This window comes from Simochromis diagramma, unplaced genomic scaffold (genome assembly GCF_900408965.1).
Source record: "Simochromis diagramma unplaced genomic scaffold, fSimDia1.1 OVJJ01000123.1, whole genome shotgun sequence".
Taxonomy (NCBI): Eukaryota; Metazoa; Chordata; class Actinopteri; order Cichliformes; family Cichlidae; genus Simochromis; species Simochromis diagramma.
In genome coordinates this window covers 146,865-169,143 of record NW_024386778.1, presented here as the reverse complement: position 1 = coordinate 169,143, position 22,279 = coordinate 146,865, and the positions used below count along the sequence as shown (strand labels likewise).

Genomic DNA, 22,279 nt, shown 5'->3' with positions numbered 1-22,279 from the left:
ACACTCGTCACATTCAGTTTAAGCTCGGCCTCAACACTTAACATCATCCATGTACTTTAAGGCAATGTGGACTGAAACTATGAAGTGTGTGTCTTCATTCAGTTTTTTCATTCCTCAGGTCAACGGCACAGAAATTGAATATGAGTTTGAAGAAATCACCTTAGAGCGGGTGAGTATCTCAGATCCATCTAATCAGACTGTGAGGGTGAAGTAAACTAGTCTTTGAGAAGCAAAGGAATAATACAGGAAAGTCAAAACATTGTTCCTGTCCTGTAAAAAGATCTGTGCTAAGGCTGTAGATTTAATTTTGTATATATTATGAGCTATACAATTGATGTGGGATGACCTGACTATTGTCTCCATAAGACAAAATGGACATAGCCACAGTGACATCACCGCTGCGTGTGGATTATTTTTATAAGATTTCAGTTTTGCAGCTTTTTAGAATCTTATTTTGGGCCAAAGTCACTAAACTTTGTTTAAATAGTTTTAATCAGCTTTGATGGATGATTCTATACATGTAGATTTAATGCTCTACTAGGCACTGATGTTGCATTTAATAGAAGAATAAATAAGTGTAAATAAGTGCTCCACAATAGTGACTATTCACAAAGGAGTCACACCATAAAGGACATTTTGTCTATTTTACTTTACATGAGAATACATTCAATGAAACATGTTGTACTGATCACTTATCACGATATACATTTGAAAATTTGCGATAACGATATAACTGAAGATATAATTGACACGAGACAAAATACTTTACAACTCCTCAACTTTATTAGTGCAAAAAAGAAAAACCCATCAATGTATTTTCACTTAAACAAGCAGCTGTTTTATGTGCATTAAAGTTATATAAAAATTTAACAGTGCAAATGCAAATTCCTTGCTGACAGTTTAACCAAAAGGCATTTCCAGTGGAAACTGGCCGACATATCCTCAGCATAACCATGTATAATATCCACAGAACTTAAAAAGAGGTTATACACACACAATACAGTAATATTATGTTGAAGCACAGTACGTATCACTCCGCCAGGCTCCGCCTATGATAGCCGTAACGCTCTGACAATCCATCAAGCGGTGCGGCTTCGTAGCTTAGCAAAGTCGTACTGAAACATTTGACAGATTTTCGAGCGCCGTGTACATAAAATCGTTTTGAGGTCAGTAAACACAACCAGAGTTCATACATAAGGCACACGGGGTTATAAGGGGCTCTGTCGACTTTCAGAAAAATCAAAGGATTGATTTTAAGTGTGCCGTATTTTCCAAACAACACGGTAATAACGACGGCCCGCTAGCATGCTCTACCAAAAATAGTGCTTTGCTGTGTATCTGATGGACGAAAGCTAAGGCCATCTGCTGCGACCGGTTGAGGTGAGAGAAGGAAATGTGTACATCACACCCAAACTAGCAGTAACTACTGTCTTCTCAACATTGGACACATCAAGTGCTTTCTGGGAGATACCGCCAGACCAGGGAATGTCAAAGTCATTATACACACAGCCCACTTTGTTGTTTTTCTGCATAGCCACTGCTGACTGCTATTACAAAGAAAGAAATCTGTCAGCACGACTCTTTGGACTTAAATTGTAAGATTTAAATGTGTAAAATTACAGAAAAAGTTCTGGTAGCTCATTCTCCAAAGTGTTTTTTTTTTCTTTTGGGGGGGGGTCACTGTAATAATTAAATAAATAAATAGACCCATACATTTCTATTTTGCTGCTGGTTCAGTGAATTCTGGTCAAAGACTTACGAAGCCTGCATATTCTGAATCCATCTGCTTCCAGCTCCTGACGACGTGCCCATGTACACGCTGTTGAGTGAGGTCAATTTCTAGAGGTCATCAGAGGTCAACCAGCCCCCCCACATTAATGGAACCAAACAAAATTGATGTCAAACATTTGTGCTACGTTTAACAGTTCTGGTTTACCAGAGGTGACCCACAAATGGGCCAACACAGGACCACCAGCCTGCAGCTGGCCTTGTGCTGGCCCATGTGTGGGCCACCTCTGGCAAACCAGATCTGGGCCACCAAAGGGCCGTCATTCTTTGCGGTATGTGGGCCATGTGTAAGCACATTGAGTTGCTCAAATGCCTCTTCAAAGACACATCCAACATATCCCGCAAAGATGACCTTTAGTCACCACTGAAATTAATACAGATTTACACTGGCACTCACATGCTTACTCACCCACAGCGCTAGTGTAAAGCGCTTTGGGGTCCTTAGGGACTAAGTAAAGTGCTATACAAATGCAGGCCATTTACACACACACCACCTAATACCTCAAAAATGATTTCGTACACATCCACACCAATCATTCTTTTGGCTGCCTGTACAATAATACAGTAATTTCATTATTCGACCTGCAATGGAAAAAATGTCAGATATCAGTACTTTTCTTCAAAATGAAATGCAGACATTATAGAATGCATGTTTTTATACTGCAATGGTAGAGAGATAGTTTCAGTTAAAGTGAATGGGGCATTTTTGTCCACGAAGGTATCCAGAGTGCGTATCTGGCACTAATAATTAGAAAATAATAAGTGTTTTGTGTGTTTTTTGGAAAAAACAAAAAAAGTTCAAATGTTTAAATTGGAATTTAAAGGGTTAAAATCCTGAAAATTATTGAATCGTCTTTTTTATAAAGACTCAAGTTGATTAAAACCCTTATTAAACAAAATGCAGAAAGAAATATTGTTGTATCAGGATTTCTAGTCAGAATTTGTACAAGTAAATTTTTTTCCATGAAGATGTCAAAGGGAGAAAAAGCTGAGGAGGGCACAGGGATAAAAACAGACAGAAGATTTGTATTCACATAGGCCTGCACTTAATTACCCCTTACCTGTTAAAGACTGATGGGGTATTGTTGTCACCCATGCATGGAAACCCAAGTTTGTGAATGGGACAACTTGAAAACAGACAACAATTTTTCAAATTATGGGAACTTCAGTGCTAGCACTTTTCACCAAAGCACAAAATTTGTTGCAATTTCTTCAGTTAATTTAGCAAAAACAGACATTAAACAACATTTTTAATGCCTGTATTTTTCACAAAGGTGTTGATTTACTCGAAAACTTGGCATATCTTGGGACGTTGTACACCTTGTCCTTAAAAAAAAAACAGAGGAAAAACAGATGTGAAAACAAAATTAACTATCTACAGCAGATGAACAATATATAAAAGTCACGTCCTGTGAAGGCCAACAACCTGATACATGACCCGAGAAATGCACCCGACCTTTCAGTTTATCTGTCTTCTGTTTACTGAAGCCCTGTCAGAAATGGTTTAAGCCTGTCTTCTCTGAGAGACATTGTTCACCTGCTTCCTTGTGAATACAGTATTGTCATTCAGAGATGATTAATTCATTACATTTGCAGTGGTAGATATACTCCAGGGGAAGCCTCCTCAGTTGCTACATAAACAACTGAGAATTAGAAAAGTGAATGGATAAGAAACATTTTTTGACCACACTATACAAAATGGGTTCTGCTTTGGTATCAATGAGATTTTCATGACCGCAGGGTAACTCAGGGTTGGGCTTTAGCATCGCTGGAGGGACAGATAACCCCCATATTGGTGATGACCCCGGCATCTTCATTACCAAGATCATCCCTGGAGGAGCTGCAGCAGAGGATGGACGCTTGAGGTTAGTTACATATGTTTACTTTTGTGGTGAAAGAGAACAAAGAAAAAAAAGAAACAACTTATTACAATCGTGCATGTCACAAAACCATTACGGAAGAAATCTTCAGTACGAGGATGACAGAAATCTTTCCCATCACACTGAATATGAACTATATCTCTGATTACTGGATAACTGTATAAACGTTAATAGATTTCTAAAACTTCACTTTTCATCTCTTATTATCTTTCAGTTCTGAGGTAGTATTGTCATATTTCTGTTGGTTTCTAGTGGATTTTGAGAGTATAAGGTTTTTAAACTTAAGCAGGATGATGATGTGATTGTTCTATAATAATTACTTCTTTCAACAATTTTTGCCCTCAATATAACAAAACGCTCATATAGAATGGAATAGATTAGAACTGCCTTTTATTGTCACTGTACATGTAGAACAAAACTGTGGGTGCTCCACACTGACTTTGATGGAATAAAATATAGAAATAAATAGGAAACAGGAGAAATATATACAATTAAGAGAAATATATACAAAAATAAGTGAGTGGTCTGAGTGATGGGGGTTACTCACACCATGGCTCAGATTGGTGAAGTGGGTGGGCAGGGTTGGGGTGTGAGAGGATAGTGTTTTTGATGGTCCTCAGGAAGAAGCTGTTGGTAAGTTTGGAGGTGTGGGACCTGACTGACCCGAGGTGCCAACCAGACTGCATTGGGTCCAATTGGTGGTGGGCGGGGTGCAAGGGCATCACCTTTGATGGCCATCGTTTTCCTGAGACAGGAGGATCTGGTGAGGGCTTCCAGGAGTGGCAGAGGGCAGACACTGATTTTTTGGGCAATGCTAACATTCTGCGCAGCCTTCTTGTTCTCAGTTGTGGCCCCTGCGTAGCAAAAACCCAGGCAGATGGATAGCACTTTCTCCACTGAGGAGCCAGCAGCAGCTTCTGATCCAGGTTATTCTTCCTCAGGACACAGAGGAATGGCAGCTGCAGCTGGGACTTCTTTCCCAGGGCATTGGTGTTGTTTGTTCAAGTGAGATCAGTGGAGATGTGGATGCCTAGAAACCTGAAACAGAGACACATCCCACCTGTTCTCCATTTATAATGAGAGGGGAGTGGAGCTGTCTGTGCCTCCTGAAGTTCATTATGAGTTCTTTTGTTTTGAGGATGTTCAGCCTGAGGTTATTGAGCGCGAGTGGGACAAGTTCTCTACCTCCATCAGAGGATGAGCCCATGAGTGGTGTCATCGGCATACTTGACAATGACATTGGTTGGGTGGGTTGCTGTACAGTCATATATGTAGGGCATACAGTAGGGGGCTGAGAACGACACCAGTGCTGAGTGACAGTGGGGACTTGCCCCCCACGTTTCCCCCCAGACATGGGGGGCAAGTCTGACTGATTGATGCTGGTGTCAGGAAATCTTTCTCCAGTTTGGTGGTGAGGATGTCTGGGATTATGGTGAGCTGTAGTCCGTGACAAGCTTTCTAACACAGCTCTTCCTGTTCTTCAGATGGGTCAGCACTCTGTGAAGGGTGTTGTTGAACTGGTGAATCACTCCGTGGACTGATTTTCTCTGTAAGCTGGGGGTGGAGGGAGGGGTAGACACTATCTGCTCAAAAAACTTCATGACTACAGATTTGAGGGCTTATAGGTCTGTAGTCATTGAGGCTGTCTATTCTAGTCTTTTTGGAGATGGGAATAATGGTGGAGGCTGTCAGACAGGTGGGAATAGAGTCAGGAAGGGTCTGAACAGCCTGGTGAGGATCCCTGCCAGCTGATCCGTGCAGGCTTGAACCAGAGCCCCTGGGATGCAATTGGGGCCAGCAGCTCTCCTATTACTCCTACACCTACTCTCCTTTATTAGGGTTCACCACTCTCAGTCTTCTCCTGACCTCATGTTCCTGCGGGGGCGGCTGGGTCAAGGTGAGGTGGGGGACATGGTGAGTGGGCGAGCAGTGTTTTCAAATAGAGCAAAGAAGGTGTTGAGCTGCTACAGGTTCGAGGCTGCTGTTGGGGTTTTGGGCTCTGGCCTTTTGAAGCTGGCAAGGGCTTGGATACCTCGCCACACCTGGCAGGGATTGTTGTCTGTGAGGAAGCTATCCTCCTCATCCTCTATCTTTCTCCTGTAGGCCTCCTTAGCCTATTTGATACCCCTCCTCAGATTGGCTCTGGCAGTGCTGTATAGAGAACTGTCCCTCAGCCTGAAGGCAAAGCTTTGAGTTCTGATCAGAGCTTGTACTTCACTTGTAATCCAAGGTTTTTGGATAGGGAAAACCTGGATGGTTCTGTTAAATGTCCCATTCTGTACACAGCACTTAGGACAGACTGAGAGGAGGTCTCCAGGTCCTGCTGTTCAAAGATGGACCAGTCTGTCAGATCAAAACAGTCCTGTAACTGGAGGAGAGCATCATCTGATTTAAATGACCCAAATGCTTGGAGGGGTTTGTTTCCTGAGGGGGGTGTATTATTTTATTAGATAAATTAAACTATTTTTTATTAGTTAGTGTGACTAACAACATTTATCTAAATGTCATATTATATATTATAACTATAGTTATGTACAATTAAATTATTATTATTTTAACTTACAACACCTAATCACAACAACAACTGCCTCGAGGCACTTTATAACTCTGTACGGTAATACAGAGAAAAAAATGTATGACCCTTTTTGATCAAGTGCTTTGGTGACAGTGGGAAGAAAAAACTCCCTTTTAACAGGAAGAAACGTCCAGCAGAACCAGTCTCAGGGAGGGGCGGCTTTCTGCCACAACCAGCTGGGGTGGGGGGAGGAAAACAAGATGAAGACACACTGTGGAAGACAGCCAGAGATTAATATTAACTAATGAAATCGGCAAATGGGCTGGTTAAGTCCACAAAGATGGGCACAAACCGGCGGTAGAAACCACCCAGCCCCAAGACCTTCAACTCTTTTTTTGGTCTTACAATGCGATGGCTGTTACAGAGTGGAAATGGCCATTTTCTCCTTGGACTCTGGAGAGAAGAAAATCTGCCAGTAGCCCTTTGTTAAATCCAGTGTAACGAAAAAACAAGCAGTCCCTAACCCAGGGGTGTCCAACTCCAGGCCTTAAGGGATGGAGATGGACAGCCCTGGCCTAACCAGTCCAGAAGCTTGTTAACCGAAGGCTGGCATAAGCATCAAACTGTGGCACTTCACCTTACAATAGTCGACACAGAATCGTATAGGCCCATCTCTCTTCACCACAAGAATTATGGGGCTACACCATGCACTGTGTGACTCTTCTATTACTCCCAGGTTTAGCATTTCAGCCAATTCTGAACAATATGTCTGTTATGTTCAGGTAACCTGTAGAGCCATGAACGGACAGTCAAGCCAGGGAACGTTTCAAAATGGTGCTCTATGAGGCTGGACAGGGGGGAGAACACATCTGCAAACAGCTGCTGCAATCCAGCGGCATCTGCTCTCTGGCCTGTCTGAGATGGTCACCACAATGGTGGAATGGTGGAAGTTGACACCACCAGCCCCAAATGGTAAATGGACTGATTCTTATATAGCGCTTTTCTACTCTCCCGGAGTACTCAAAGCGCTCTATACAACATGCCTTATTCACCCATTCACACCCACTCACACAAGCACTTCTAAACACAAGTGCAACTAATAAACATTCACACGCTCCGATGAACGCATCGGAGGGCAATTTGGGGTTAATATCTTGCCCAAGGATATTTGGCATGCAGACTGGGGAAGCCAGGAATCAAACCAACCTTCTAATCAGTAGCTGATCTGCTCTACCGCTACAGCCACCCCCACAAATCATTTCTCGCCTTCACTAGGCTCACCAAATAAGCAGTTTCAGCCTCATGCTTTTAGGAGGTTAATGTGATAAATCTGTGTTGCTCCTCCCCTGTCTGACCATACCGCTTCATAGTCTACGTCACCCACTCGCTGTGTGACCATGAAGGGTCCCTGCCACTGGGTGAGTAACTTTGAGCTGAAAGAAGGGAGTAATCCAAGCACTTTATCTCCCGGTGAAAATTGCCATAAACCTAGTCCCTCTGTTGTACAGGCGCTCCTGAAGTTCCTGGGCTTGGAGCAAATTTCCTCATGATAACCTCCCTAATGTGTGCAGCTTTGCTTTCAGGTTCAGAAAATACTGGATCTCATTTTTTGCTGGATTTGGACCTGAGGATTTGGACCCTCAGGTCCAACACCCAAACAACACCCAAACAATAACCCTGAGTTATTGTTTGGCTTCCTGCCAAACAATAACTCAAAGGGAGAAAATCCAGTGGAGGCACCCCCGCACTGCAAACAACAAACAACTGGGACTGAGCGATCATCCTTGTGAATGAACTTATGAATCATGGACTTTAAAGTCTTATTAGGGGCGATCGTGGCTCAAGAGTTGGGTGTTCGTCTTGTAATCAGAAGGTTGCCGGCTCGAGCCCCGGCTCGGACAGTCTCGGTCGTTGTGTCCTTGGGCAAGACACTTCACCTACCGCCTACTGGTGATGGCCAGAGGGGCCGGTGGTGCAATATGGCAGCCTCGCCTCTGTCAGTCTGCCCCAGGGCAGCTGTGGCTACAACTGTAGCTTTCCTTCACCAGCGTGTGAATGAATAGTGGTATTGTAAAGCCCTTTGAGGGGTCCCGAAAAGCGCTATATAAATGCAATCCATTGTTATTCAGCAACTCCACCAGCCCGTCAGTCTGAGGGTGGTAGATGCTGGTCCAAACAGATTTAATGCCCAGTAAGTCATACAGTTCTTTAAGTGTGCGAGACATGGTCAGTCTCTGCCTCCCATTCTACTTTTTCAATACCGGTACTCTAGCAACCAGAAGTAGGCCTGCAGTGTGAGAGCAAAGTGCTCTAATGGGGTGATATGGTACTACAAGGTCATTAAGATAAGATGGGGCCTGATGCAGAACAAGCACAGAGATGTGTCCACTGTCAGCCGTGATCATTTGTAATGTTCACAACTGCTACGAGTACTGTGATGAGCTCTAAAACTGGACTGAAACACGTCAAATAAATTTAATTTAATTCAGTTCAAATTTATATATAGGCCAAATCACAACCACAGTTGCCCCAAAGGGCTTTGTTTTTCTAATATATATCAGAAGAGGGGTTTTTTTGTGTAAAAGGAAGATTGAGACAGGCCTATAATTAGTTGAGTTCTTTGAGCAGTCTTGTAGGAATGGGGTTTAAAAGACACGTTGATGGTTTGGAGGAAGTAATTACTGAAGATCAATTGGAAAAAGGGTGTAAATGTCAGTGGTACTGAAAGTAGCGATACATAATGTAATGTCTGTGAGACGGTTATATATTTTTTTCTCTAATGGTTAACATTTTATTTCTGACATAAAATATAATATAATGAAATCGTTACTATAATCATAACAATCTTACTACGTGTGTGTGTGTGTGTGTGTGTAGCACTTGGTAAAGTGTAAAGCTAAAATAGGTCTAAAACATTGCATAAATCCGTTGGTATTTGGGCTATTCAGCTATGTTGGGTTTTTGGCTGTTACACGTTTCCACCAGTAGAGGGCAGGCACGGAAAAAAGAGAAAAAGAAATGTTCTGGAAAAGAAGAAGCGAAGAGCATGCTTGGGTTCTGTATGTAAAAGCCATGGTTCTGGGGTACCCAAATAAACTCGGTTTGCTGTTTACACCAAGTTGTCCTGGAGTGGTGTAACATGTGCAAGAGAGAGTGTGAGCGAGGGTTGGGCCCCACCTGGTCACTGTGAGCAACCTTCAGGAGGTTAGTGTCCTTGGCTGCCACCATATGGAAGTTTTGGTCGATGCCCAATAGGAATTCAAACTCAGTTGCTTGCTAGCTCTGTCCCTGTTTGTCAGACCTTAACATTTATACAGAATTGTTCTATGTGCGTGTGATTGTGCTGTAAATATGCTGGAATGTATTCCAGCAGTCAATAAAAAAGTCATGTAATGAGATAAAAGTTTGAGCTTCAGTGTGTAACAAAGCCTTTGGGGTTAGCATTTTGTCCGTGATGTGCGCCTGCCTTGGAAACACTCTCCTCACCACTGAGTTTTATATCAGTTAATGAAATTCTGATTAGTATTGTAAGTTTGTCTTCATGTGAATTAGCTATTGATATGACTTTTCCTTTTCCAGAGTAAATGACTGCATCCTTCGGGTGAATGATGCTGATGTGTCTGAAGTTTCCCACAGTAAGGCAGTAGAGGCCCTAAAGGTTGCAGGTTCTGTTGTCCATTTGTATGTGCGGCGCCGCAGGCCTATGCTAGAGACAATCATTGAGCTCAAGCTAATCAAAGGACCAAAAGGTTGGTATAGACCTAAAAAGCATGATTTTGTGCATTATAAATTTGAGAGAATAGTTGATGATATTCCGTTCTCAGTGATACTGCTGCACATTTTGTGTATGGCGAGGGTCATTTTTTGACCCTGAATGATTAATCTGGATTTCCAGAGCTCAGCACAAGAATAGGTGTTACTTACTATGACAGCTGGGAGGTTTGTAAACACAGCAGAGCTTAAGACCTTGAAGTTACTGTGAAATGTATTCATTGTCAGAAAGCCTTTGAAAACCCATGACACTGCCACAAAAACGTGTCCCTTTCAATTAATAAATACAACAGTTATAGCATCCTCCTATATCATAATGTGTATGCCTATGTCATATCTTTAAACTAACTACTGTCATTCTCTCTCTCTCTCTCTCTCTCTCTCTCACACACACACACACACACACACACACACACACACACACACACACACACACACACACACACAGGCCTTGGTTTCAGTATTGCAGGTGGAGTGGGAAACCAGCATATCCCTGGTGACAACAGCATATATGTAACTAAAATTATTCATGGTGGGGCGGCACAAAAGGATGGCCGGCTGCAAGTTGGAGACAGATTATTAATGGTGAGAAACAGCATGAACATCACGTGTAAGACCCACATTGCACACACGTGTATGACAGTTCTGGATGTATACGAGCTTTAAGGAAGCTCACTGAAAAGCCCGTATGAGAGGTGTGGCTTCTTAACCCCTGTTAATTCCCTGTGGATCTAAAAATGTCTTAGTGACAATATCAGCTGCAGAGCATTGTGTGGTGTTATTTGTAATCTATTTACCAGTGGTAAGGCAACACTTGACAACCCAAACTGCTGTTTGTATGTGTTTGTGTTTTTCTGCCCCAAGACACTCGGACCCTATCAAACTAATTCTAGCCCACTTTTTATGGACTGTTTAACTCTGCTGATTATTCAACCTGTGTTTAAAATGTTCTTTATTTGGCACAGTTCTTGAGTATAGCATCTCCTCCACCAGATTTCCAATGTGATTTAAAACTTTTAATACCATTTAATAAAGGTCGTTTTTGCTTAAATAGTAATATGTTGTTTTTAGTTTGATGCTCTCTTGAAACACAGAAAGATGATATAGAAAATACTTAAGCATGACTGTACAGTAAAAATCACAGTGGTATAAACTTCATCAAGTAATAGAGGCTAGATGTCAGAGAATGTACAGTTACCTTATAACCTTCTCTGTGTGAGAGTATTGCTCCACTCCGTTACATAATCGATATATAAGGGGAATGACCCCCTTGGTCATGCCGTGTGAATACTTCTTTAAGACACTCTAGTTGGCCTGGCCACGTATAAAACAGCTGAGCAAACATGAAACCGTTGATGGTTTGATCGGAACGCGTCTCCGAGCAGCCTGAATCTGGAGAGAGCTGAAGTCTTTCACTCAGAGAACCACGGTTACAAAGTAACCATACAGTCTCAATCATATCGAGACTATCTTTACACACTGCTATACACTGCCAGTCGCCACCAAAAAAGGTCACACACTCTAATATTTCGTTGGACTGAGTTTAGCTTTGATTATGGCACGCATTCACTTTGGCATTGAATCAATAAGGTCTTGCAATGTCTCAAAATTTATTTCCATCCAGTGTTGCATTAATTTTTCAACAAGATCTAGCATTGATGATGGTAGAGTCTGACCATTGTGCAAAGCCTTCTCCAGCGCTTCCCAAAGATTCTCAAGGAGGTTGAGCTCTGGACTCTGTGGTGGCCAATCCGTGTGTGAAAATGATGTCTCATGTTCCCAGAACCACTCTTTCACAGGTTGAGCTGTTGAATCCTTGTTTTTCTTCTATTTGATTTCACCAAGCGCTCAATCATGATCGCCGATCCGGCCATCTTTCTGCCAGACGCAAGACTGCTGTCAGTGAGTCCTGCAAAACTAAGGGGCTGCAACAGAGCAAACTACTAAGGTCGGCCCGCAAGATGCTAGGCCGACCTACCACCCACCACTTTCATACTGTAGATCTTGTTCTGACGTATGGCATAGAAACTGAACATTTAGCAGTATTTTCTTGAAACCCATCTTTTGTCTAATCATCTCTTATTAACATTTAAATTTATAATAATGGATTAAGCATGTAAGTTTAATAGAAGGACATAATTAATCCACTGTTATCTTAAATGCCATGTGTCAACACAGTGCAGAGCAGCTACCTGAACTAAAAGTCAAGGGAATATTTGACTCCCTGGTATAATTCTCAAATGCACACCTTAAAGCACATAAATGTAGGCTGTAGAGGAAATGATGATCTTAATTTATAAGATCATCGTTTAGCTTGTAAAAATAGTTTGCTGCTCTGTAAAAAAGCCTGTAAAGCTAGACCATCTTACTATTCATTAATCAACAACCCCAGGTTTCTCTTCAGTACTGTAGCCAGGGTGACAAAACGTCAGAGTGGTGCGCTTACAGTCATACCATTGCGCTTACAGTCATACCACCCCGAGCACGCCCGCTCTCGTATGAACTCAGAAGCTAAGCAGGGTTGGGCTTGGTTAGTACTTGGATGGGAGACTTCCTAGAATTACCAGATGCTGTAAGTTTGTGGGGTGGCTGTAGAGCAGGTCATCTGCTGATTGGAAGGTTAGTGGTTGGAACTGGTTCCTCAGGTCTGCATACCAAGTATCCTGTGTGAATGTGTCATGTTGTAAAAAGCGCTTTGAGTGCTCCAGAAGAGTAGAAAAGCGCTATATAAGAATCAGTCCATTTACCATAAATTTTTAACCATTAGAGAAAAAAATTGTCATAACCATTTCACTGACACGACATTTTGCACAGCTACTTTCGATACCATGTTCCATACTGTAATATCTATTAATTGGCTACACAGGCCTAAGAGCAGTAGCTAAACTGTTACTTAAATGCCATCATTTGATCCAGCTTTCTTAACTAATTATAAACAATCTCAATCTTCCTTTTTCTCTTGAAAGTTGTGAAACTTACTTATCATCTGCAGAGGAATGGTTTGTTTAAAGAGTTTTAGTCAGGTTTCAGAGCCCATCACAGCATTTGTGAACATTACAAATGAGAACTGGGACAGGTGTAGAAACTAAAGGACACCAGCTACTCCAACCCTAAGAACAAGTAGGGGTGAAGAAGAGTGCTGGGTCTGAAACACCCTGGAAGTAGGAACTGGGACCGGTTGAATCCTAGCCACCCTCACCCGAGGAACTGCTACGGGTGCAGGGAATGGTTGGACCTTAGCCACACTGAGAGCGGGAGCAGCAGCAGGGACCAGCTATTTTTAGGCAGTTCAAAAACATCACCCTCAACTTCATTTAAGTCAGCCTTAGACAAAAGATTCCCACTCATAACTTTTCCCACTAATTAACAAGGAAAACTGAGTTTTTATCCCAGCTGATCTAGAAAAACATGCTGAGACGAGGCAGTGCTAGCTACTCACAGCTACTCATCTTTCTGTTTCAAGAGAGCATCATACTAAAAACAACATATTGGGCACAGTAAAGGCTCCTAAAATGTATCTGGATGCTCCAATATGTAACAATCATGCCTTCAGACCTGGGCTGGAGGACATCACGTTTGTGACATGGCAGGGAAGAGGGATTTGTTCTCTCAAAGATATTTACATTGATGGGCATTTTCCATCTTTTCAGCAATTGAGGGTGAAATTTAATCTTCCTAATTCACATTTTTTCAGATTTTTACAGTTGAGACATTTCATCAAAGCATCTATTCCACAATACAATTTGATTCCTCGAAACTCAGTGTTTGACAGCTTTGTGTCAGTTGAGCCCTACACTACAGGTGCTGTGTCTCGCTTTTACAGGGCCTTACTGGATATATACAGTCCTTCATCTCATACTTTTAGGGAGCAGTGGCAGGAAGAACTGGGGGTGGATGTTACTGATGATGTTTGGCAAGAGTGCATTAAGAATATATATTGTAGTTCTATAAATGCTAGACATAGTCTGATCCAATTTAAGGTTGTGTATAGGTTGCATTTTTCTCCCACTAAAGTGGAAAAAATATATAAGAGCGTTTCAGCCCTCTGTGTTAAGTGTTCAAGTGATCGAGGAACTTTATCTCACCGTTTCTTTCAATGCCAAAAACTAACTTTTTTGGAATCATTTGTTTGATTTTCTGACCAAAGCCTTTGGCAGGGAGTTCCCATGTTCCCCTTTGCAGCATTATTTGGGGTGTCTGAACCGGGATGGGCAAGGGACAAGGCAGAGACGCAGGTTGTGTCAATGACCACACTTGTGGCTAGAAAGCTGGAAGTCTGATAAACTTCCTACCTTTGAAATGTGGTTGAGAGAATTTGGAAATGTACTCCACCTGGAGAAAATCAGGTTTACCTTGTCTAACCGAGAGAGAGTGTTTTATAAGATTTGGCAACCAGTCATTAGCCTGATGGATAAACTTAAGTGAAATGTGCTCTGTCTTAACATTTATGTGTGCTGTATTACCACCTTGTTGACTTGCCGTCCACCTTCTATTGTGTTCTTTGGAAGGTGATTGTTGTATACTGCTCAATTATAAAATCAATAAAAATATATTGAAAAAAAACCCCAACATATTAATATTTAAACATAAAAAGATTTTTATTTTCATTTCTATTAAATGCAAAGTGTTACATTGCATTGAAAATCTGGTGGAGGAGACGTTTTGGTTAAGAACTGTGCAAAATGTCTCCACGCTCACTTATCCAGGTAAGTACATCTCCAAAAGTTGATTCTGTTCATCAGGACGTTTTCAGTGGGAGAAACGTTTCGTCATCATCAGGTGACGTCTTCAGTCTCAGCTGACTGCAGGTTTCAATTTTATAAACAGGACATTTGCATAATGACTGAAACCAGCCCACTGAAGGAACAATGGGCTGGGAGGTCAGTTCCTTAATCATAATTATGCAAATTCTCATGAACATTGATCAACAACCACTGATCAAAGTCCATGAGTCCCATTCACAGAGAGTTGGTGAATGGCTGCAATCACAGCATTGTAAGATGGTGACAGATGTAACCTTAGGCCCCTCCTCCATTCAGAGATGGTCTTTCCCTTTTCACATAAATGGCCTCCTTGACTCCGCACCAGAGGTTGTTTGGTTTCCCCGATGTATAAATCCTGCCAATCCTCCTGCACTTAACAGCGTACACTATGTTACTCTGTTTGTGTCGGGGACCCGATCCTTGGGGTGGACAGTTTTTGGCGCAGCGTGTTTTGGGGTTTAAAAGCCACAGAGACCTGGTGTTTAGAAAAAATGCGTCTCAGCTGCTCTGATACTCCTGACACGTACGGGATCACTACAGGTTTTTGCTTAGGCAGCAGTTGTCCTTCTCTCCTGGATCGGCTGGAGGTTTCTTTAGGCGCCTTCCCAGCTTTGACAAAAGTCCAGCTGGGATAACCACATTTACTCAGGGCCTTCCTGATGTTCTTCTGCCTCCCTGGCTGCTGTGTCTGTGGGGATGGTGTTCGCTCTGTGTTGTAGCGTCCTGATGACGCCCAGTTTGTGCTCCAGTGGATGATGAGAGTCAAACCTTAAATACTGATCCGTATGTGTAGGTTTACGGTACACGTCAGCTTTTAGATGTCCCCCATTACTGATGGAAATCTCACAGTCTAAGAAGGCTAACCTGCCACTGTTCATATCCTCCCTGGTGAATCTGATGTGTCAGTCCACTGAGTTAATGTGATCCGTGAACTGTGGAACGTCCTGAGATTTGATTTTCACCCAGGTGTCATCCACATATCTGAACTAATGACTTGGTGGTGTTCCAGGGTAGGATAGCAAAGCCCTCTTTTCCACTTCTTCCATGTACAAATTGGCCACAATGGGTGAAACTGGGGAGCCCATGGCACACCCATGTTTCTGCCTGTGGAACTGACCCTTGTATGTGAAGTAGGTGGAATTAAGACACAGCTCCAAAAGTAGACACACTTGGTCAATGTGAGCGGTCCTGTTTTACTCAGAATTCTCTTGTTAATGTGTTGCTTCTGTAACTGGATACCCAGCCAGACTGCCAGTCTTCTAGCTTGCTTACTTGCCACAAGTGCACTGTGCCACCTACCAAAAGAAAGGAAAAGATAATGTGCATATTTCCACGAGAGAAATCCCACGCCTGGACCGTCGTTGACCGCCGCCATGATTCTAGCCTACGTCACAGTGTCACGTGCGCTTTTTACATCCAACACGAAAACTGCAGTCGCGGTGCTTTGATTGTACTCAGACCTCGGAAATTCTGCCTTCCGAGTAGGAAGATGTAGGTAACACCAGACTGCAGATGAGCTGCATACAGGGCTGGACTGGGACAAAAGATCAGCCTGAGCATTTTGACTAGAGACCGGCCCACCATTATAGGAAAAACCATAAAGCCTTTGAATGAAAATAAACACTGTTGTGACAGTGATGAACACTGTTCTGATGGTATATATGCATCAATCTATCAATCGTTTGTTGTAAGATTCAGATAATTATTTTTTAAAAGCTAGACATTTTAAATGAGAATAAGAAAGAAAAGTATTTCTTTGTGCCCCCCTCTCCCTGTTAATGCCCTACCTGGCCCCCTGGCAACACTTTGCTAGACCCGCCCCTGCACAGTTACCAGCTGTCCAGATGAGCAGCATCAGCTTTTGGAGAACTGTGCCAAATAAACACAGTTTGAATAACCAACACTAAGGCTCATCTGCTAATTGGAAGGTTGGTGGTTCGATCCCTGCCTGCTCCAGTCTGTGTGCCGTGGAGAAGATACTGCCCTCAAGTTGCTTTCCATTGCATTTGTATGAATTTCTGTGAATGCTAGATATGCTTGTGTGATTGTGAATGGCAGCTTGTGTGAAGAGCTTCAAATACTCACATAGAGTAGAAAAGTGCTACATAAGAACCAGTGTATTTACTCTATTATTACACACTGATACTGCAATATGTTTTTGTTGCTTTAGGTTGAAAATAGTCACCAGTCGTTAGAACAGGCGTTTCCCCGCAGCACGCCAAATAATAAATACTTGTCAAGATAATAGCAGCCATTACAGCTTAAATCTTTAAATAATTTCATTTACTAAAAAGGACAAAACTTTGCACAAACATTTCCTGGCTTAAAATACAGAGTTCAACATCCAAAATGGAAACATGTCGATTTAAGCTGAAGCTTGACTGGTTAGTGAAAATATACAACCAAGTTAATTTTAGTTAGAAGTCAGCCTTACTCAGTATGCAGTGGGAGTCATAATGGGAGTCATTATTTCATCATTTCATTAACCAGGCAGCCGTCATACTGTAGTGAGACGTGTCTGCCACTCTCTGTGAAAGCAACCTGCTTAACAACAAGCCGTCTCTCCAGGAGGGCATCTGTCTTGCTTAATCACCCCCTAATTAAATTACCTCTCTGCGGGTGTGTTCTCATCCGAGGACCATCTGTCATAATCCACTCTCACGGAGGCAGGGAGCTTGTTGGACTCTTTAGAAACGGGCAATAAGAAGAAAAGGTCGCCTCTGAACTCTTATATCTGTCTGCACAGGTGAACCACTACAGTCTGGAGGACGTTTCTCATGAAGAGGCTGTGGGCATTTTGAAGAACACGTCTGATGTGGTCACTTTAAAGGTGGGGAAACCCACCAGTGTGTATCTATCAGATCCCTATGGGCCTCCTGATAACATGCAGTGTAAGTCTTATGGAATAGATTGTTATGCAGTTGCTATGAACTAGATTAGTCTGTAGTTATATATCAATAGAATATGGAGAACCAGACTGCAGCGAGCTTTACTCAGTCGAATATGTTCCTGTTTATTTCATAAGATTTGTGATGTACACAGTACACAGTACAACTGTCTTCCAGATGTTAGTTTCTCATCTTCTCTGTTTAGTCATCTGTTACTCTGTTGTTTGCTGTGTTGTGCTGCAGCTTTTTCTCCTGCCATGAAAAATCACGTCTCTTCCCCCGTCAACACCGGCTCTCTGCATTACAAGTCCGACCTGCCCGTGGCTTCCCCTGAGAGTTATTCACCCCTCTCTCCGCACTTTCCGAGGGAAGAGGATGTAAACAGGTTGGATGGTTTTTTCTTTTGTCTTTAATTACCTCCTCATTACAATATGAGATTCTTTAATGATTGGCTTCAGCGTACTAAAGTTACAGGTACAAACTCTTTCCACCTCGCTCCTGCTGTCTCTTGTCCCGATCTGTCTTTGTGTGCAATTTTGAAAAGCCATCAAAACTGTTTTAAACTGTTCTCTGGGGGAGTACACTGTCTAAAAATTAAAGGAACATTTTGGAAACATGTCCGATTTCAATGGGAAAAAAAAGTCATGGACTATAACTGTGCAGACATGGTGTTAGGAATGAAAGGATGTCACATTGTTTGATGAAATTAAAATGATTAGCCTACAGAGGGCTGAGTTCAAAGACGCACCAAAATTTGGAGTGATAAAAATGATGCAGAGTGCTACTCCACTTTGCCAAAGTTTTACTGGACCAGCTCAAAATGTTACTCATTAGTTCAGACTCTTTCACATCTGAACATGTGTTCATGGTGAACCTTGATGCCTCCCTAATGAAGTCTGGTTCTGTTAGTCCACGGCATTCACACCTGTGGCCTGCTGGAAGTCATTTTGTTGGGATGTGGCAGATACGCTTCCTGCTGATGGCTCTGTAACTGTCTCCTGACAGTGCTGAGGACACAGTCAGTGTCAGTGTCTCTGTCTGTCAAACCACTCCTGTGTTGAGTTTTTGCACCTGTTGTTAATGTCATGAACACCAAAGCAACAGAAACTGATTAACTCTGCTACTTAACCACACAGACCAATATCCCAGTAGTTTAACTAACTTGATGCTACATTCTGATTAAGAAGTGTTCCTTTAATGTGTTTATTGTTCGCGGTATAATCAAACCGTGTTACTATGGTGCTGACATAGTAAAGAGTCCGAGCAGTAAAACAGATTTCTAAAGGCTCAAATGTGATGTGCTTAGCAAAGAACTATAAAACAATGCATCTACTAAGTGCTCTGCTTTGCTCACAGAGACTGATGCTTTGTCGTATGATATTCTCATGATCACTTGAGCTTTTAGGCTTGTAAATCATCCATAAAGATAAATTATGTTTGTTGGAGACGTTTCTTTATAAAACTGGTGCTTTATAAATGCTAGGAGAAAATGCATATGGTGTTCTACACCAACTGTCTTTACTTATCTCAGTCTACATCTGCCTGCTGAGTCCGTGAGCTTCTTCCAGGTGGTGTGAATTTGTTGTTTTTTAGTAACCCTGTCTCCTCACAATGAAATAATGAGGAGTGACCAATGATATCCTTAGAAGCAGTCGTGAAAGGAACAGAGTTGTACGATTTTGAATGTATACAGCATATATTTAGCCTTATACAGGTCTTTAAATGGAAAATGTGCTGTTTCCAACTCTGCTCAAGCACTCAAAGAACTTAATACAACATTCATCCATCTGACTGCACTCTAAACCTGACTGTTAGAGTCTTTTCTAACATTGACACGCATTCACAATGAATACATCAGACTTGGGGTTAATTAACTTGCTCAAAGACACTTAGGATTGGATTGGATAAATACATTTATTTGTCGGTTGCAGTTGCCTGCAACTGATATGACAAACCTTTCCGACCGTACATATAAAACACAAATTCACAATGGGGAGACAGGTCAGGCTAGGTAGCAAAACGAAAAACAACTAAATGTGTAAAACAAAAGGTCAGATCAGGAGAATACTGATCCTTAAAAGGAGTCAGCATGAGGAGAAGACAAAAACTCCATCACATAAGAAGCACAAGTATCATCACATCATAACACCATAAAAACACAAGACAAGCAACATGGGGGAGTATGCCAATGTGGTAAGCATGTGAGGAGGCGTTGGATTCGGGGAAGGCGGGGATGATGAGGGCGTGTCAGTATCAGTGTACATGCGTGTCAGTATGTGTGTCCTGAGTTCAGCCTGAGAAAGTGTCCTTTCGCCCATTAGGCGAAGATCAGCAGTCCACAGCCTACACAGTTGGCCTTGAGGGATCAGGCGAGAGAGACAGTTCGTTCTCGTTCTCGTATCTCTTGGAAGAATTGTTGTTGTTCTCGTCGCGTCAGCCTTCAAGAGCATCCAGCTGGCACCGTCGGGGTGGGGAGGTAGCTGATGGATATGTTGTTTTAGAGAGAACAGATCAATTTTACAGTTGTTCTTATCGTCTGTCAGTGGTCTCCGGGGCTCCTCCAAGATCTTTCCCATATTATATTCAGTAGGAACAGTCTGAGTACTCACAGCTCTTCCCACATTTCGATCAAAGTGGCAAGCCTTGTGGGGTTTTGAACAGCAGTCACCATTTTCTTCCATTTCTGATACACCAGGGCCAAGCCAGCTCCAATCAGCAAGAGCCCCATTGTCTTCAATGTCCTCAATAGACAGTCCCGCTAGGCACACGACGCGCCACTTCTGCCACCCGTCCATCGTGTATCCAGCAGGGAACGTCCCTCCAGGGCACTCAGGCTCCTGATCCTAGGCTTCTCATTGAGAAGAGGGTGTCAATTGCATTAAGGGACCATTTGAACAAATCCATAGTTTTTCTTTAGGTTTTAGAGAACAAGAGCGAGAATGAGAAGGTCTCTCAGGGTTAGAGTCAGACAAGACCAGACAAGGACATAGAAGCAGCAGGGAAGATAAGGAGAAGGAGAGGATGAAAGATGCGTCCGCCTCCTTCGAGAGCCAAAGACCAAAACAAAAAAAAAGGCATGCCGTCTGGAGGCTGGAGCAGCCGTGGATTAACCTACCAACCTTCCAATTAGGAGATGCCCTGCTCCACCTCCATGTTAGCAGGGCTGTTTGTAATGCATCAAATTTTGCTTTTCAGTGTCATAAAGGTGTTGGATTTGACTTGAAATAGTCTTTTAGCACGGCAGTTGGAAAGTTGGATCACCTTACGCTAACTGTAGCACATTTTCTAATCCCCTATCTTCTACCACTTATAGTGGGCTACAGTCCAGAGCAATCCATTAGTCTTCCAGTAGTCTTTTGAAGTGAAATTTGTCTCCGATCAGTCCTAGCAAACCACTTTCTTCTGATTCTTTATAGCTCTGATATGTGCATCAGTGTAATCGGTATAGCAGGAAATCGTGCATTGACAAAAGTTCCCCTTTGCTTGAAATGCAAAGTGCAATTAAATGCTTTTTTTTTTACACATTACTTTTTTCAAATTAAATAATCGCAATTAAAATTCATTTCCCACCCCTAGTTGAAATGTGATTATGCAGTATTGAGATCCCTTAAGGTTTCCATGTAGATGGCTAAACTCCTCACCCTATCTGTAAGAGACAGATCACCCACCTATCGAAGAAAGCCCATTTCCACCGCTTGTGTCTGTGATCTTATTCTTTCTGTCACTACCCAGCGCTTCTGACCATCTGTGACAGTAGGGACGTAGTTTGACTGTAAATTGTCAGCTTCACATTTATGCTCAGCTCTCTCTTCACCATTACCTGATGGGAGATTCGTCCCCCTCATCCCAAGACTCTGCTTCAGTTTCAGTGGTATTGAGGAGTTCCTGGAAATATCTTTCCATCGTCCGATTACGGCTTCATTTGAGGTCAGCGGTGCCCCACTCCCAGTATACACCTTGTGAATAGAGCACCGCTTACAAATTCTGAATCCCATCTGACAGTTTGATAGAATCACTTCAAGGAAGACCGAAAGTCTTTCTTCATGACCTCATCGAACTCTTCCAACACACAAGTTTTTTCTTCAGCTTCCAATCAGAATAGATTCTGTTTGGTGTGGTGGTACCCTTCAGCTACGTCTGTAGTTCCACAGGCTAGCCAAGACTGAACATGACTCTTTCTTATTGGCAAAAGAAAGAGTCACAGAATCAGAATCAGTGTCACCCATCTGGTTCGGAGAAATTCATGCACTAACCACCTTGCAGCCACAGCTCTGGCAAAACTAAAGGTAGCAGCTTTATTTCTGGGAAAATAGTGCAAAATATAAACTCACAAAAAACAAACTAAACTGGAAAAAATGGAAACTAGAAACAAAACACTGGGACCTGAAAACTCAAACAACAGGAAACTAGAAATGCAGAGAGACTTGCACACATGAGGAGGTACAACATGACAGAGGGCAAAGGCAAACACAGGCTTACATAAACAGAGGAGTAATGAGTCACATGCAATGAGTTCAGAATTCAGTCTCTTTCAATCCTGCCTTTCTCAACAATGCCGTTGATGTGTTTCGTCCTTTAATGAAATTCTAGTGAAGAGCTGAAACAGAGCTGACATCAGAATATCACTCGTTATCTTGGGGTAACATGTACTGTCCTTAGGACTGAATGGTTGCT

At 42.4% G+C, this 22,279-nt stretch overlaps 1 protein-coding gene and 1 pseudogene across 16 annotated transcripts in view; both read left to right on the top strand.

Annotated features, from left to right (window-relative positions):
* Positions 1-22,279, top strand: part of dlg2 (discs, large homolog 2 (Drosophila)) — a 157,797-nt gene that overhangs the window by 87,199 nt on the left and 48,319 nt on the right. For all 16 annotated transcript variants that reach the window (XR_005693055.1, XM_040010575.1, XM_040010593.1 and 13 more), the window contains 6 exons: positions 119-169; positions 3,529-3,653; positions 9,763-9,932; positions 10,403-10,539; positions 17,464-17,608; positions 17,849-17,990. Coding sequence is in view for 15 of the 16 variants with exons in the window: in XM_040010575.1 (XP_039866509.1) it covers positions 119-169; positions 3,529-3,653; positions 9,763-9,932; positions 10,403-10,539; positions 17,464-17,608; positions 17,849-17,990 (770 nt within the window). In the remaining variant the exon portion in view is untranslated. The remainder of the gene's footprint in view (positions 1-118; positions 170-3,528; positions 3,654-9,762; positions 9,933-10,402; positions 10,540-17,463; positions 17,609-17,848; positions 17,991-22,279) is intronic.
* On the top strand, positions 12,415-12,533 carry LOC120722600 (annotated as a pseudogene).